Genomic DNA, 17301 nt, shown 5'->3' with positions numbered 1-17301 from the left:
AAAAGGGATTCAAAGTGAGCCAACTGATAGTGTTTGAGAGCCCCATTGTTTAGATGGCTGATCTCCTCCCTGGTCTCAGCATTTTCAGGGCTAAGGCCAAGGACAAACCAGAGGGGGCCAGGATGGAGAGAGTCAGGATGTGCCACATTTTTGCTCAGAGAAGTGGGATGCAACAAAGGCAGCCTTCTCCCAGCTGCCCATCATTCAGCCTTTTCCCAGCTGCCCATCATTCAGCCTTGCTCTGGAACGAATCCTCCTGACTGTTTCCAGCCCATTTCTCCGGCTCTAAGTGTGCCATTTCAGTAATGGAAACATCCAGTTGAGCGCAGCAATCTAATCTGAGTTTTTCACTTACCTATTTGAATAATTTCAGGGTGCTCCGGAACACAGGGGCATCTATGGTTGTCTCATATCTAGGTGTGTAGAGTAGGCTGGAGTGGAAGGGTTCTGTAAGGGAAGTGGTCTGGGGCCGTGAGGAAATGACCAGCCTCCAAATGGGATTCAACACTACACTAAAACTCCCTATACTAAATATTGTGTTTTAAGGGTTTTTTTTTAAGACTCCTCATCACAAAAGACAGCTCTCTTAGAGCTCCTTCATTGTTAAAAAGTGTTTTCTATCTGTATGTACATACACATGAGAGAGAACGAGGGAGATGTAGTGATACATTGTTTGTAATTTAACAAATAAAGCTTGCCTGAAGATCAGAGTGCAGAGCGAAGCCACTAGTTAGCCACACACCTGAGCCACTAGTTAGCCACAGAGGACAGCCAGTGGTGGCCACACCTCTAATCCCAGGACTCAGGAGACAAAGGCAGATGGATCTATGTGAGTTCAAGGCCACCCTGGGCTACATGAGAGTGGATCAGTCTAGAAGAGAAACAGAGCTCATGCCCTTTATCCCAGCACTAGAGAGGATATAAGGAGCTCAGTGCAGTCTCAGAAGGAGTCTGAGGGTTCCTGGAGACAGGATCAACCCTTTCAGTCTGAGGTAGAGGTAAGAGCTAGTAGCGGGCTGTTTTGTTTCTCTGATCTTCAACTTTCACCCCAATATCTGTCTCTGGGATTTTGCTATTCATATGAGATGGGGGGAAGTACCGGAATGATAGTATATGGCATCATGGACATTCTGCTACATTTGAAAGCGCTAGAATTCCAGTGTCTTACAGCTCAAGTCCAAAGTCACCTTGCCTCTGCAGGAAGCCATCTTGGACAGAGTTCCATTAGAGAGGGCTGCATGCTAGGTCTCTACAGAATGTCTCATATTGTGCACTGAATTTTACACAACAGGATATCAGCAAAGAGCAGGTCACTGGAACCTAAGCAATTGGAGGGAGGGAGCAGCCGAGCCAAAGGATAAAGGACAGAGGCTTTGCAGTGACATTGAATGAAATTGGTGCAGGTACTCCTTGGGGTGAGCAAGTCAGTCACTCAGCCGAGCTGTAACATTTAAAGGGACACCATAAAATTCAGGTACCAAGACAAAGCCTATATGATGCAATAATTTTTAAATGCATTCAAGTGTTTATATTGAATGCAGATTCCATTTTGCCTAGGATGCCACCGGCTCTGCCACGATGTACACAACGTTCAGCTCTTATAGCTCATCAGTTGAGGCTTAAAGATAAATCAAACCAAGACAAGAGTATGTCCGTACACAGAAAAGTCCAAGCCCCCGGTTAAGGTGCTTTCTGCCATGCCTAATGACCCAAGTTTGATTCCTGGGAACCCACATATAACTGACTCCTACATATTGTCCTTTGAACAACCCCCTCCACACCACGTGTGTGGTGGTGCATGTGAACACGCTCAGACACACACACACACACACACACACACACACACACACGCACGCACACACGTAAATGAGAGAGACACCAAGGTATCTGCACTTGACTAAACAGACAAGTGGTGAATGGTGATAGGGTTGCAGGCAGGATACAGGTCCTGTAGGGACACCAGCACTATCAGTAGGCAGACACTTGCTGAGATGCTGTAATGATGACTTCAGGGGAGTCAGTTGAAGATGTCAGATTTCTCCTGAGGCTAGGGCACGATCTAAGTGAAGAATGACAGAATCTTGTCCAGACAGGTATAGGCACGGTTTCAAAGTCCAGAACCGGACCTCAGTTTCCCTACCATAACACTGAGGGTGGCGCAGCCCTCCCCGGGGGTTCGGAGGCCCAGCCCACTGGGCCACTGCAAGGCGAGGTTCCACGCCACGCCACAGCGGGTGGAGGAGGACCCGCCCTGGCTGCAGCCTTAGGGCTGGGACGATCGGAACAGGGGCGGGTCGCACGGGTGCCCTCACCGCTAGCCGCCCAATCGCCGCGGGCCCACGGAGCCCCGGGGGGCTGGGGCAGCGGGCGGAACGTGCCGCGGCTGCGCCGACGCGCGAGCGCGGGGCCGGGCCGGCGGGCGCGCTCAGTCTGGCGGCGGCGGCGGTGCGCGGACAGACAGACGTGTCGGGAGCGCAGTACAGTCCGCAGCTCAGCAGCCGGGCCGCGCCCGCCCGCCCGCCATGGTGTCGTGGATCATCTCCAGGCTGGTGGTGTAAGTGGCCTCTTGTCCTGCGTCCTTTCTTCCCTTCCCTCCAGGTCTCCAGGTCCCTTAGGGCCGCGCGCCCCTGCGAGCCACCAGCCCCGGGTCGCTAGAGCTATTAATACCCGGGCGGTCGCTAAATTTAGCAGGTACAGTAGCTGCTTGGGGACGCGGGGAGCAAGAGAAGGCGTAGGACGCGCGGCGCTACTGGCCCATGGGTCTTCAGGCGGCGCCCTGCAGGGGGACCGGGGCGTGGGTCCCCGCACGCTGGTGGAGTCGCCCGGGTTGGTGGTTGCGTCTCGCCTTGCCTCTCTGTTGCTTTGTTCCATTACGGGTGGGGCGGTTTGCAAGGCCCAGGAGTGGGTGCCCCGCGCGTCTCCTTTGGGAGAAATGCCCTGGGCTCATCTGCTGCCGCGCTTTGTCAGGTGAAAATGACAGACAGACCGACAAGCGACAGGAGCTGCCCGGAGGGGTCATCCCTCGCGGACACAGTAGCCAGATGAAGTGGGGCACTCAGTAGAATGGGCAGAATACTCTCTTTTAGGTTTCTCAAATAGAAAGAGTCAAAGGCAGGTGGCAAAGAGGCCAGTATGCATCTTGGAGTAGATGTCTTCCTCCCGTCCCTCTTGTCTGCTCTCCCCTGCAGGGGTTTTGGAGACAGGGCAGGCACCTCTAGGAATGCACGGGAAATTTCCAAGTGGCAGCCTCCCACCACCCCAACACCACCATCAAAGGGCGGTGGCAGGGGCACCTCCCAGATGGTGCAGGGGAGCAGAGTCATGTGGGGTGAGGCCTGTATGAAGTCCTTGGGGATGTGTGATGGGGACTTGGTTTTGTTTTGCCTTGTCTCCTCCCACCTTTCCTACCTGGATCAGGACGATTGATTCACCGCCTTCCCCGGGGACCTGGGGCTGAAATGGGTCTGGGGAGGCCTGGGTGAGGACCACGTGCCCAACCTTTTCTTTGTCTAAGAAAGAGGGGCTGATAACTCTCTTTGACAGTGCAGTGCCACATCCCAAGGCTTGGCACAGCTGTCTTCTTGGCTTCGTGACTGATTTCCAAGGCAGTCCAGCGTAGGCTTCTTTAAAGTCCTAGCCATTGTCCCCCAGCCACCATTCTGCCCTTTCCTCCCAGGTCCAGCAAGTTACTTCACAAAGGTCTCTCCAACAGCTGTTGCCAACTGCTGGGATTTGCTCTGTGCCTTCAGGTGGCATGTAAAATATTTCGATTTCTGTGACACAAGTGACATAAAATAATACAGAGAAGCCACTGGCACGCCCTGCCACGCCTCATGCCTGACTAAAACTTGTCTTGCCTTCGGTGGTTCTTTCCTGAAGGCCCGTGATCTTTGGATTCGCTAGTGGCCTCTGGAGGACCTTTGGATGGTGCACAGGAGTGTACTTGCTTGCTTGCCTGGCTGGTGGGCTTCCTCTATAGGTCCTCAACTGGTGTCACCCAACCGGTCTAGTTTTCTTAGCATCCCCCACAGAGGAGGCAACTGAGCGGGGGCTGGTGGGGTGGGGAGTATAGGAAAGATGTGCAGTATTGGGAGGGGTTGCAACAGCATCATGTTACCTTCGGACACACCCACACCCTGAAGAGCTGAGATGCCCGATGACTTAAGTGACCGTGAGAATTGTCCCTCAGGTCTTCAGCTACGCTTTGCATCTGAGATTGGTGGGATTTGGAGCAACTTGAAAAGGTCAAGGGTACCTCCAACCTGTCCCTAATTCATGATATAAACTCAACATGAATGATTAGCACCAATTTTAACCAACAGTTCCTTGTTCGAATTAACAATGCCCATTATGGAATATTAGCTGATGTAATTAAACAAAAAACCAGCCACATCTTTGCCTCAAAATGAAATCTCATAATTTAGAGGAAGAGTTATAGTCTTTAAGAATATAACTTGTGCTTATATGTTTATACATATATTTGTATTTATGATGCAAGGAAATAATCAATCCAGCTCAATATTCTACATAGCTAAAGGGTGCAGAGCTGGGGTGGGGCTGGGATATTGTGTTTGGAATAGAGAAAACCCGTAATTCAATCCAATTCTGCCTCTTGCCAGAAGATCCCAGTTCATAGCCCTGGTTACAACACATCGCAGTTCCAATGCTAATTAACTGCACGATGCTGTTGCAGAGGTTTCAATGACACATGGCATGTGGATTCCCAAGCACCATGGAGAACACTAATCAATGGTGATTCCCTCCTGCCCTCTGGGTACACTGCAGGAGGATGTAAGCACTCTGCAGTTTTCCAACTTGGTTCCCAGAGGGCTTTGTGCATTGATGCCCTGGTTCCATATGAGCAGCTCCCCCTTATTTTACACACTGGGGTTCCAGGTAAAACAAGATTTGGGTTATATGTGGGTTAATAATAAAGTAATAGCCAATCAAAAGCCACCGATCCAGGCCTCTGCCGTCATCTATAGAACTGCAGAGGGAATGCGCCTTGGCCAAGGTCAAAAGACCAGCTGAAGAAAATGGATTTGGGATATCCAATCTGATGGATCCACGGGCAAGGACCCCTGGTGGTTATACCGAGGCTATCTCTTTAAGACTCCCTGAGCCCTCTGGTCTGAGTTTGTGCTATGATTTTGTTCATAAGTCCCATTTCCTTCCTGCAAACAGCCTTTTCAAAGTTTTGTCAGCCACATCAAAGAATATTTAGGCAAGACCTATCACTGTGTTTGAGGATGGAGAGGGAGTGTCTTCCTGTCTTTATGGTCGCAATTATCCAACCAGAGTCACTGGGAAAAGCTGACACTGTTGATGTCCCTTCTGCCGCTGATTCTGAGTATTGTGAGGACGGCAACTGTGACCGTTCCCTTCTGCACCCCCTGTGCCCTTCGGAGGCAGCCATGGCTCCTCACTGCTTCCCTCCCCCCTTCCTCTCCTCTTCCTGAGTTACCTGGCATCTAAGCCCACTCAACAAACATTGACTTGTTGAAGGAGCCCAGAGATTCCAGAGGTCCTGGACACAAGGAAGGAATCTAGCCAGTGCTGTCCTGTGAGGATGGAAGTATCTGGGCATTAGGCAGGCTTGTGCCCAGTGGGCAAAGCTCAGTGAGTGTACATCAGTTTGAGAACCTTCTTTCTGGCCACCAGTCTTCTTCCGAACTCCCTGGGCTCAACCAGGGAGAAATTAAGGAAGTGTAGTAGCAAATGGCCCTTGTTAGGTAGAGCCTACTTGGTATCTTCATGGGCATGGGGCTCATTCTTCACTTGTTTTTAAACGCAGTCTCGTGTGCTGGACTCAGACTCTCTGTGCACGCTAGACAAGCACTTTACTAACTGAGCCAATCGGCAGCTCTTGTCTCTCAAGGCCTGAACATGAATGAATTTCACACTGAGAGATAGTGTGCATGAGTAATCTGGGGAGCACAGAGGCTGCTCTGTGACTTGGGAGAATGTACCCTTTTGAAGTATCCGAGAAGCAAGTCCTCATTGTCTCTGACAGAGTTTTGGCCAAGGTCCAGAGTTAGCAGAATGGATCCAGAGTCTCCCACCCAGGGTGTGGTTAGAAAACTCAACCCCCTCTTCACTACAGGGGAAAGGGAGAGTCTTCATCCAGTGAAAATGTGTGAATATCTGATGGGTATACCAAAGAAAAGAGCTATTTCTACCTTGCACTGCTTCAAGGATCACTTATTTTCTCTGCTGTGCTAGGGTGGGACTCAGGGTTGTGTGTGTGCTGGGCAAGGGCTGGGCAAGGGCTGGGCAAGGGCTGAGTAAGGGCTGGGCAAGGGCTGGGCAAGGGCTGAGTAAGGTCTGGGTAAGGGCTGGGTAAGGGCTAGGCAAAGAAGAGCTAGGCAAGGGAGGACTAGGCAAGAGCTAGGCAAGGAGTAGGCAAAGCTAGGCAAGAAATAGGCAAGGGCTAAGCAAGGGACCTACCACTGGCTGACTATTCCTGCAGCCCTTTTGCACATTTTTTTAAAAAGTTAGTTTCTGGGGCTTGGGACACAACTCATTTTTTTTTTTTTTAAAGAGACCTTGCCTAGCATATACAAAATTCTGCATCTCATAAACATGGTATGAAGTCTCAATAATCCCAGTACTCAGAAGGTGGAGACAGGAGGGTTAGGAGTTCAAGGCTATCCTTATCAAGTTTAAGACAAGCCCAGGACACAGGAAACCCTGTCTCTAAACAAAACAAGGTTACCAGTAAGATGACTCACTGAGTAACGGAGCTTGCCTGACAATGTGAATTTGATTCCCGGGACCCACATGGTAGTGGAAGGAGAGAGCCAACTCCCAAAAGTTGTCTTCTGATGTTCACAAGAGCCATTACATAAGCATCCATACATTCACACTAAACAATCTGATTTAAAGGGTGGGAGAAAGCTGGTAAGGTGGCTCAGCAGGTAAGGGCATTGCTGCTAAGCCTGATGACCTGAGTTGTTGGAACGAGAGAACTGACTCCTGAAGGTTGTCCTCCTACCTTAATTCAGCGCACACATGCATAAGATGTGGTAACACTCTTAAAAATTAAAGCAACTTTAAAAACATTGGTACAAAGTGATGCTGAAGTCTGGCTGGATCCCAGGAGTAGGATTTGGAGCATGACAGCATTTATTCTGGGTCAGGGATGTAAAAGAGAGGGGACCGGAAGGGATGCCTGTGGGCTGTTCTCAATCTGTTCCCCCACTGTTGCAAAACAAATGGAAGGAGACTGAATCCTCAGTCAGAAGCTAGCCTTTCTTTGGGGCTTGCTCTTAAAATCTGGACCGCAGAAAAACAACCCAGCTAAAAGAGGGTCCATGCTTGTTGAGATTGTATTTCCTGGTGCGTCTGTGCGTGACCCTGTAAAAGCCGGGGGAATTGACAGAGGAAAGATGGTGGCTTGGAAGACAGCTTGTGGGTTCTAGTCTCCACACTGATCTTTCCCACTGCTGGCGGCCAGGGTCAGGGGCTCCTGTTGTCTGTTTGAAAGATGAGATGGCCAGCATCACCTGAGAGGTCCTGATAACTCCCAAGAATGCATATACTCCAAGGCCACGCCCTTCCCCACCTGGCTCTGGGCTGCACATTTATAAGCATAAGACTTCTCCAGGAAGTGCAAATACCAGCTTGGTGTCACACAGCTCTTTGTTTACTAATCCCACCTGCATGCTGGAAAGGGACACGCAGATCCTTCTATCATGTATCACTGGGGTTAGCAGGCAAGTGAGAGCCTCAGTGCTTATGAGTGAGTCAGCCCCTCCTTTCCGAGAAGAGCCATCTTTCGAGTGGACTGTTGGATGACAGAAGAGCTATGAAAAAAAAAAAAAAAAAAAAAAAAAAACAAAAAAACAAAAGGAGGAAAAGGTTCTGTCCTAGCTTCTCTGTGTAACAGCCCTGGCTGCCCTGGCACTCACTCTGAAGACCAGGCTGGCTTCAAACTCATAGAGATCCGCCTGCCTCTGCCTCCCGAGTGCTGGGATTAAAGGCGTGTGCATGCATCACCACTGCCTGGCTCTAGTCTGCTTTCGGTTGCTGTAATAAAACACTGGACAAAGGCAGCCTTGTGTGTGGGTGGTATGTTTTATCTTACCATTCCAGATAACAGTTCATCACTGAGGGAAGTCAGAGCAGGAACTCAAGACAGGAACCGGAGGCAGAAATTGAAGCCATGGAGAGTGGTGCTTACTGGCTTGGTTTTTTCCTTTCCTTTCTCTTCTTTTCTCTTTTGGCTTGCCCGAAGACTTAGATAATCCAGGACCACTTGCCCAGGGTTGGCACTGCCCACAAAGCACTGGACTCTTCCATGTCAATCATGAATCAAGAAAGTGGCCCCGCGGACTTGCCTATAGACGATCTGATGGAGGCACTTCCTCAGCTGAGATTCCCTTCCTCTCAGGTGTCTCTAGCTTGTGTTAAGTTGACTGGAACTAACCAGCACAGGCCCAATTGCAAGTCAAAGAGAGCGTGCAATGCACATCCTTGACGGTGAACTGCCAAAGGTACCATGTGTTATGGCTACTTACCTGCCAAGTTCTCCTACACACACACACACACACACACACACACACACACACACACCAATACAAATGGCAGAGTCACTAGATAGCTGAAGAATATTTACCTCTTACTACTGGCCTGGAGAATGCCCCAAAGGATTGGGAGATGAATACTTACACAGTGAGTATGTGTTCTGAGCTCGACAATCTCATCTCCTATCACACAGGACGCACACCACTGTCCTCTTGGGGTGTTTCAGTTCTTACCCAAACACTATCCTAGGAATGTAATGGGAAAGGAAATATATATTTTTTTTCCAATTTTTTTCAGTCCTAGTGATTAGACCTAGAACCTTAAACAGGTCTTACTATTCTGCTATACCCCTTGTCCCAAAAGGAATCTTGACGGGTATCTTGTTGCAGGCCGTCAAGCATAGGCATAGGTCCCTAGACCAGACACTGACGTTATCTCTTATGATCCCCATGAGACTGCCTGGAATACTGTCTAGAGGGAAAGCATGCAGAGCGGGTCCTGGTCTGTGGGAAGGGGTCTGGTCCCTCCAGTGGTTCCTGCAGAGAAGATGGAATTAGTTGCTTCAGGTGTGATCACCAGTTCTGCCCCATCTTTACTAGATCTGTGAGTGGAAGCATCCATTTCCTGAGTTAAAACATGCTCCCAGAACCTTCTACCTTCTCATAGCAGCCAGTGCCAGCCCCTCCCTCCCTGCACACCAAGGCCATTTTAAGGCCAAAGAGCCTCCTGGTGCCAGCACCGGGAGCTGTCCAGCCTAGAGGCTCTGTGTGGCTGCCTCTTTCCTCTAACAACCATCACGCATAATTTCCATTTCTTCCTACATTTTATATCAGTTCGTTTTAAGACAGTGTTTCATGTAGCCCAGGCTGGCCTGACACTCTAGCAGAGGATGATCTTGAACTTCCAACCCCACTACCATTACCTCCCAGGCACTATGACCTGAGGATCTAATCTCTTCAGGCCAAGTCACAGTTCAGTTATATTTCACCATAGGTGTTCTCCTTTGTCCTATTCTATTTAGTTGGTTGGAGGGGTTTTTTAATTAAAAAAAAAAAAAAAAGTGCTTTGCCTGCATGTCTGTGCCAGGTGCATGTCTGGTGACCTTGGGTTCCCTGGCGCTGCGATTACAGACAGTTGTGAACTGCTGGGTGGATGCTGGAAATGGAACTCTGATGGTCTGGAAGAGCAAGCAGTGGTAGTCATCATGGAGCCATCTCTCCAATTCCAGCTCTTTTTTTTTTTTTTTTTTTTTTTTTTTTTTAAGTAAGGGACTTGCTGTGTAGATCAGGTTGGCCTTGAACTGCAGATGTAGTCCAGGGTGGCTTCCAGTTTATACTCCCCCACCTTTGCGTCCCCAGTGTGACCCACCAAGCACATGCATACTCCTTGGTGCACTTATATACACATTTTGTGTCCCAGGTTTCCCTACACTAAGCTTGAAGAAAAGGCAAATGACTGAGGTCTAGACAGGTCTAGATATGTACTTTGGGAGGGGCCTTCTTTTACCTCTATTTTTATCACTCCCCTTTTACTTCCTTTTCTTTGTTCTGTTTCACAGTAAAGGAGAGCCTGAGGACAGTTGAGGAGTGGGTACCAGCATACGACAGTTGTGTCCATTTTTCATGTGTAGTTCTAACTTCTTCCTCATTGTATCAGTCACGTTCCTTATTGCTGTGACCAAATATTGGACCAGAAGCAACTGGTGAGGGTGAATTTATTTGGCACACAGTTTGAGGGGAATACAGGGCAAGGAGGTAGAGCCGGCGGCTGGTTATATTGTTTCCACAGTCAGGAAGCAGAGGGAACAGGAAGTGGGGCGGGGCTGTGAACTCTCGAGGTCCACTCCCAGTGACTCACTTCCTCTCTCAAAGCTCCGCCCCCTGGCGGTCCTTCGGTCTTCCAAAACGGCTCCGCCAGCCTGGGGCCCAAGTGTTCAGATACAGTGCTGGACGTTTTAGATTCAAACCATAACACCCATGAAACTCGCCTTGGCCCCCTGACTGAGTAACGCTGTGCGATGGGTTTCCAGGGTAGAACGGTCACTGTATGGTCTGATACTGTGTTTGTGCATTTCCTGCGCCTTGAAGATGGTATCTGTTTCTGCGTTTCCCTTGTGTCTCTTTGTTGGCCGTGGGTGCCTGATAAGCTCATGTTTCGTTGTGGATGAGTTAGGACCTCTTTGCTCAAACACTGGCCTGAACCCCAGCAGCATAGGCATCTGGAATAGTTGGGAATACAGAATTCAGGGCTTCACCCAAGACCTGATGAGTCTGCATTTCAACAAAAATCCTCACACAACATGAGAAGTGCTAGCTCAGGAGACAAGATGCACCATTATCCCTATGCAATAAAAAGGAACAGATAGTTTCGGGCGCCGGTTTGGGCTAGAGAGCTGGGGTTCGGCCTCATCTCTTCAGGGAGGACTAATTCTAGGAGATCTTACCCTAACTTTTCATGAGTTTCAAATGTTATAATTGGATTCCACTGACCTAGTGCTCAGAACCCAGAGTGGTGGTCTCAACCTTCCTAATGCTGCTGTGGCCCTTTAACACAGTTCCTCCTGTTGTGGTGACTCCACCACACAAATATTTTCATTGCTACTTCATAGCTCTCATTTTGTTACTGTTATGAATTGTAATGTAATTATCTATTTTCCAATGGTCCTAGGTGGCCCCAGTGAAAGGTCATTTGACTATCTAACAAAAACCCAGTGTCACTCGTGGGAAGAGTCCCTTCTAGTTGCTGGTCAGGGGAGTCTAAGAGACTCCCAAAACAACTGAGTTGCCATTGAGCTTGGTTGCCCCCCAGAACGTCAAGTAAGACCTTATGCCAATGATGCCATACATTATAGACACAGGGCTTGGAGGAATCAAGCTGGAGCTGACGTGGAAGTCTTCTCCCTGAGGACTGGCTCTCGTGGTATCAGAAGGTGCTGTGCAAGCTGCCAAGGGAAAGGGGCAATGAGAATTCCTCCCCAACTATTAAACAGTGACTGGACTGGCAAGTAAACCACAGCAGTGCAATAGAAGCTCTTCTATCTCGGGCATTACCAACAGTTGTCTAATCGGACTTCAGGCCTTCTCAACAAGACAGAACTCAGGCCTGACTTCTTCCTTCCCACCCGGCTAGCATAAATTTGGGCTGCAGACTTTAATGAGATTAGGCTGGGGGTTATGGTCTCAGAGAAAACATGATTGTCTTTTTATCCAGTGTAAAGAACGTGCCTTCATGCAGGGTGGGATGTTTTTCTCTAGCTCACCCTTTTACCGATAATGGGGTTCTTCATACGTTTGTATTACATATTTATTTATTTAGAGAGCATATGTGTGTGTGCATGTGAGGTCGGTTCTTGTTTTCCTCCATGTGGGTCTGGGGATTGATCTCAAGCAGGTTTGTCAGCAGGCTCCATTACCAGCTGAGGCACCCTGATGTCTCTGATCATGGAGTTCTTTGGAGTCAGTATTAGTTCTCTGAGGCTGCTATAACAAAGTGCCAAAAGCTAGGTGGCTTAAATGGAGATCCCAGAGCTCTGAGATCCAGAAGCCTGAAGTTAGTGCAGGTGGGCCACACTGGTCCCGGGAGGCTTGGGAGAGGAGCCCCGCCCCTGTGGGATTGTCAGCAGCAGCCCTGTTGACCGACCCCTGCCCTCTCCTTACATATCTGTCTCCTACCTTCTTGGAAAGACACCAGTCACACTGGATCAGAAGTCTCTGTGATGGCATTTCCTTCACCCAGTTTCCAACTAAAGTCACGCTCAAAGTCCTGGGGGTCAGGACTTTAGCATGTCTTCTAGAGGGACAAAAATTGATGCATGGCAGACTCTAATCCTGAGAGAGAGAGAGAGAGAGAGAGAGAGAGAGAGATCCAAAGACAGTACTGCTCAAAGTGTGTTCTGGGGACCCATGTCACCTTACCTGGTAATTTATCAGAACTTTAAATTCTCAGCACCACCCCCCCAGAATGCTGAATGACTTTGCCTGAGGGTGGGGCTCAGGGATCTGCGTGTTAATAACCGATGGTCTGGAACCACCGCCCTTGCTTTGGACCGTGTCTGCTTGCACTTGCCACACAAGGTGGCTGGTGCTCTGAAGTCCAGCTCTTGAGAAATTCCCTGACTTGACTTTTCTAGGGCTCGGCCTTGGCTTGGCTTTGGCCTCCAAGGTATCTTTACATTAATATGCTTGCTTAGCAAACTGTTGATACCGATTACATCTTCAAATCCGAACAATGTTTGACACTCACAAGAATATCAGAAAAGCGGTGTAATGAGCAGTGTATTATCCTTATCTCAGCCACACTACTGTCTGCATAATTACACAAGTTACCTCCGGCTGATTCATTTGAAAGTACCCGCAGCCATCTCATGGTTACCGGTACTGTCATGTGTCACTCACGGTCGGGATTGTTCTATGCCGGCAGCTCTTAGATTTGCTCGTTTGGGCTTCTTTATACTTAAAAAAGAAGAAAGAAAGAAAGAAGAGAAAAAAAAAAAAGGTTGAAGGTTCCCTCTTGCCTAAAATGTCTACATATATAGCTATATCTTTCAGTATTTACTGCATAAACAATGAAAACTGAGGCATTTTAGAGTATGTATTTATGTTGGATTTCTGAGACAAAGCATCATTGGCCTAGGCTGCCATTCACCTGCTATGTAGCTAAAGATGTGTTTCAGCTCCTGATCCTCTGCCCCTACCGCTTAAGTGGTGGGATTACACGTGTGCCCCAGGAAGCTTCCTTTTAAGCAAGTGTTTATAAACTTAACTTCAAATGACAATACAGAGCCAGTAAGACAGCTCAGCAGGTGGAGGCGGTGGCTGCCAAGCCGGTTACCTGAGTGATTCCCAGGGAGAGAAATGACCCCTGGTAGTTGTCCTCGGACCTCATACAAGTACCGGTGGCAAACAGGAGCACACACGTAAACACACACTCACACAGAGAAGAAAAGAGAATAAATACGTTTTAATTAAAAAAAAAAATCTCGTTAACCAGGACAAACAAAACAAAAGCAGGCCTCTGTCATAACAAGGTCAATTGCGTTAGTCATGGAAACTGTGATATGTGTTGTTATTCAGCATAAAAATGAAGTGCATGAGTATTGCCTTTAATCTCATCAGATAAATCCTTCAGGAAAGGAGAGGTGGCCCAGCGGTAAGGCGCTGGCTGAGCAAGCATGAGAGGACCTGAGTTCTGTTCACGCCATCCATGTTGCCTCTTACCTTAGCACTGAGGAGGCAGAGATCCTAAGGCTTACCAGCTGGACAATCTGTCTAAAGGATGAGCTAATTTGTGTCAGAAAATAAGGTGGAGGGGCTGGCAAGATGGCCTGTGAGGTCAAGGGAAGGGTGACCTGAGTTCAATCCCTGCAACCCGCATGGTGGACTCTTTAAAGTTGTCATTGGCCTACACACATACACTATGTCACTGTGTGTGCATGCATGTGTGTGTGCATGCATTTGTGCACACACACACACACACACACACAAAGGAATAAATTGAAATGTATTTTGTGGTTGGTCCTGGGCATTCACCTCAGAGCCCTATGTGTGCTAGGCGAGCACTCTCCTCTGAGCTGCATCTTCTTCCCCAAGATTCCCATGCCAGAGTAAGTCACGTGTCCCGTCTGATGCTGCAGAAAACCATGGTCCTTCTCTGTTCCTTATGTTTGAGGTTTGAAGATATCACTTTTATTTTAAAGTATGACATGCTGGCTCAAAGATGTCTCAAACAACACTGGCTTCCGGGGAGTCTAGATGCAGCAGCTCAGTGTACCAAACCCGCAGGTCCTGTACTCTCTTCTAAAGCCTTCGGTGGCTCCTATAGGGATAAGACGTGACTCCTAGCAGCAAATGGCTTTGCATTCATCTGTATCTAGCAGGGAGCTGAGAAGCCCCCTAGAGAGCATCTTCTTCTAGTTTTCTCACAAGCCTGTCATTCTATCATCCCCATGGCCAAGAAATGGTACACAACAAGTGACTTAAACCAGCCAGGACCCAGCAAACAACAGATGATACGGTCAGCTTCTCTAAGCGCAGGGCCCCCAGGAGCTGAGGGGACAGGACAGAGACGCAGAGAATGTTTTGGGTCCCCTTTCCAAGATAAAAGCCAGCTGGCTGGTGGACTACAGACACTGCAAACACCCGCAAAGGAATGGGCCAGTATCCATCATACTATAAAACACGTTACTAGGCTGGCAAGATGGCTGTTGAGTAAAGGCACTTGCTGCCAAGCTCGATGGGCTGCGTTTGGCCCCTGGAACTGCCGTGGTGGAAGGCGAGAACCGTCCTCTGACCGCCACGTGTGCACTGTGGCACTGCTGCCCCCGCTCTGCCTCAAATCTACCGAGTCCCTGCAGTGTGCCACACTGCTCTTTCCACTCGCGGGAAACTGCACACAGCTGCCTGGCTTTAGTAAGCCACCATTGTGGTGAGTCCAGGTGGCTGAGGAAACCATGCGGAGTCAGTGGCTGGTGTCACGGCATTTTCATGGAAAGCCCTACCATGTCATGCAAGAGAAGCATGACTCTTTCCCAAACACTGTACTTATAGCCCAGAGTTTCCTGGCCTTCCCCAGGCCATCTTGTTTATCATGGCGCCAAGTCACCATGGGGTGAGCAGCACCATCTGGCTCAGGACTAGGTAGGGCTCAGTAACGTAGATTCAGGGCCCTAGTGAGCTGTGACACTGGGGCATGGAACTGGGCTCCTTGTGGCCCCACGGGACACCGTGGGACTTTACCCTCTGATGGGCAAGTCCTTTGCTTTAGCCCACCATCAAATCTCCAGAAGTGACAATTGCTCAGAGCTGAGCAGACCCTCTCAGACTCTCTCCAGCATCTCAGGGACCCTGTGAGGCCAAAGTTCAAGAGCCCAAGGAGGACTCCCAGGAACAGCCTCCCTGTGTTCACTCTGGCAGGCTTAGCAGGCAAGCGATTACTGTGGCCTCTACTCTCACAGGCTAGGAGGATAAACCCAGAGAGTGCTGGCGATGCCTTGACCATCTTCCTTTGTGGTAGGCTAGCCCTGGTGGTGGTATTTTCTGTCCATCTCAGAGAGGCTGGAATCATTCTGGACCAGCCCATCCCCTGCAGTATCCTCCAGGCTTGGCAGGCTCAGAACTTCCCTGGAGGCCAGCTCATCGACTTCAATGAAGCTCTGGGTGGAGAGAGGTGGTTTCCTTACAGGGCCTGGGCAAATTCCCCAGCTGACATGGATGCCTAGGCAGCTAAGCTGCTGATGCTGCACTGGCAGGCATGTGAGGTCAGCTGTGGTTGTTGCATGCCTGCTACCAGGCTGGGTGAAATCACTTCGGGGTGGGAGCTCTGATCTCAGGAGGAAAGTTTGGAAAAGGATTCCTGGGTAGAGAGTCAGAACCAATTGCTGCTGGCTTGTCTTTCATTGACTCTAAGTTTAACTTGGGAACTTGAGGTTTCTAAACTGTCTTTTTGTATGTTGTGGGATCCAGGGTCATGGATATGCTGACTGGAGAAAAAAAAAAAAAAAAAGCCAGCTTGCAGACGCTTCGTGGACTTGCAGGGTCTTAGGCTGGAGTCAGTTGCCAACACTTAAGATGGAGAGGGATGACTCCAGAAAAAACTCCTGAACTATAAGACGTTCTGGCTTGGGGATATAGCTCAGTGAGTCAAGTGCTTGTTTAGAAGGGATAAACTCTGCTTCTGGTGCTTTGTGAATCACAAACTGGACATGGCGCTGCACACCACCTCCTGAGAAGGAGGTGGAGGATCAAGGATCAGGCATTCAAGTCCTCTGCGGGAGGATGGCGGATCAGGCGTTCAACGTTGTCCTCTGCTGCATAGTAAACTTGAGGCTAGCCTGGGATACATAAGACCCGGTGTCAAAAGACAGAAGTTGTGAATGATTCCAGCAAGGCAGCATTGGGTGGCTGCTTCTGGGGCACAAGCTGCCCCAGGACAGTGACTGCAAGCTACTACGGGTAGCAAGTGTCCCGGCTCATCCCTCCCTTTTCCATCACTGCCTAGAACTTGAGACCGTATTTCAAGAGCAACTGGGGGAAGTAAAAAAAAAAAAACAAAACAAAAAACCAAAAACCAATAGTGCTTTGCCAGTGAGGTCACAACGGCTCAAGCTGGTTTCAACATGTTATGTAGCAAAACAGTCATGGCCTGATTCAGTTCTAGTTCTGCTACTTCACAGCTCGGTGTCACTTGGAGTGTCACTTAGATCTGTCTCGTCTGGGTCCTGGGTTCCCAGTCCCAGAAATGAAGGAGCTGGGGACGAGGTACAGTAGAATCCTAAGGAGCTAAGGAAGGCAAGGGAGGAGAGGAGGGGAGCTGAACAGTGAGTGCTGACGGGTAGGAGAGGTGGCTCCGTCAGTAAAGCCTTTGCCTAGCAAGTGTGAGGACCCTAGCTCCACCCCGCATAGCCCCACCCCGCATAGCTCCACCCCCGCATAGCCCCACCCCCGAATAGCTCTACCTCCATATAGCTCCGCCCCCGCATAGCCCCACCCCCGCATAGCTCCACCCCCGCATAGCCCCACCCCCGCATAGCTCCACCCCGCATAGCCCCACCCCCGCATAGCCCCACCCCCGCATAGCTCCACCCCCGCATAGCCCCACCCCCGCATAGCTCCACCCCCGAATAGCTCCACCCCCGAATAGCTCTACCTCCATATAGCTCCGCCCCCGCATAGCTCCACCCCGCATAGCTCCACCCCCGCATAGCCCCACCCCCGCATAGCCCCACCCCGCATAGCCCCACCCCCGCATAGCCCCACCCCCGCATAGCCCCACCCCGCA

The 17301-nt window shown here is 49.7% G+C and overlaps 1 protein-coding gene across 1 annotated transcript in view; it reads left to right on the top strand.

Moving 5' to 3' along the window:
- Positions 1–2209: 2209 nt before the first annotated feature.
- Reep1 (receptor accessory protein 1) overlaps positions 2210–17301 on the top strand; it is an 80857-nt gene continuing 65765 nt past the window's right edge. Inside the window, exon 1 of the mRNA XM_051202986.1 lies at positions 2210–2554. Within this exon, the coding sequence (XP_051058943.1) occupies positions 2523–2554 (32 nt within the window). The 5' untranslated portion in view covers positions 2210–2522. The remainder of the gene's footprint in view (positions 2555–17301) is intronic.

The sequence above is a fragment of the Phodopus roborovskii genome, unplaced genomic scaffold (assembly GCF_943737965.1).
Source record: "Phodopus roborovskii unplaced genomic scaffold, PHOROB, whole genome shotgun sequence".
NCBI lineage: Eukaryota > Metazoa > Chordata > Mammalia > Rodentia > Cricetidae > Phodopus > Phodopus roborovskii.
This window is presented reverse-complemented; position numbering and strand designations above follow the sequence as displayed.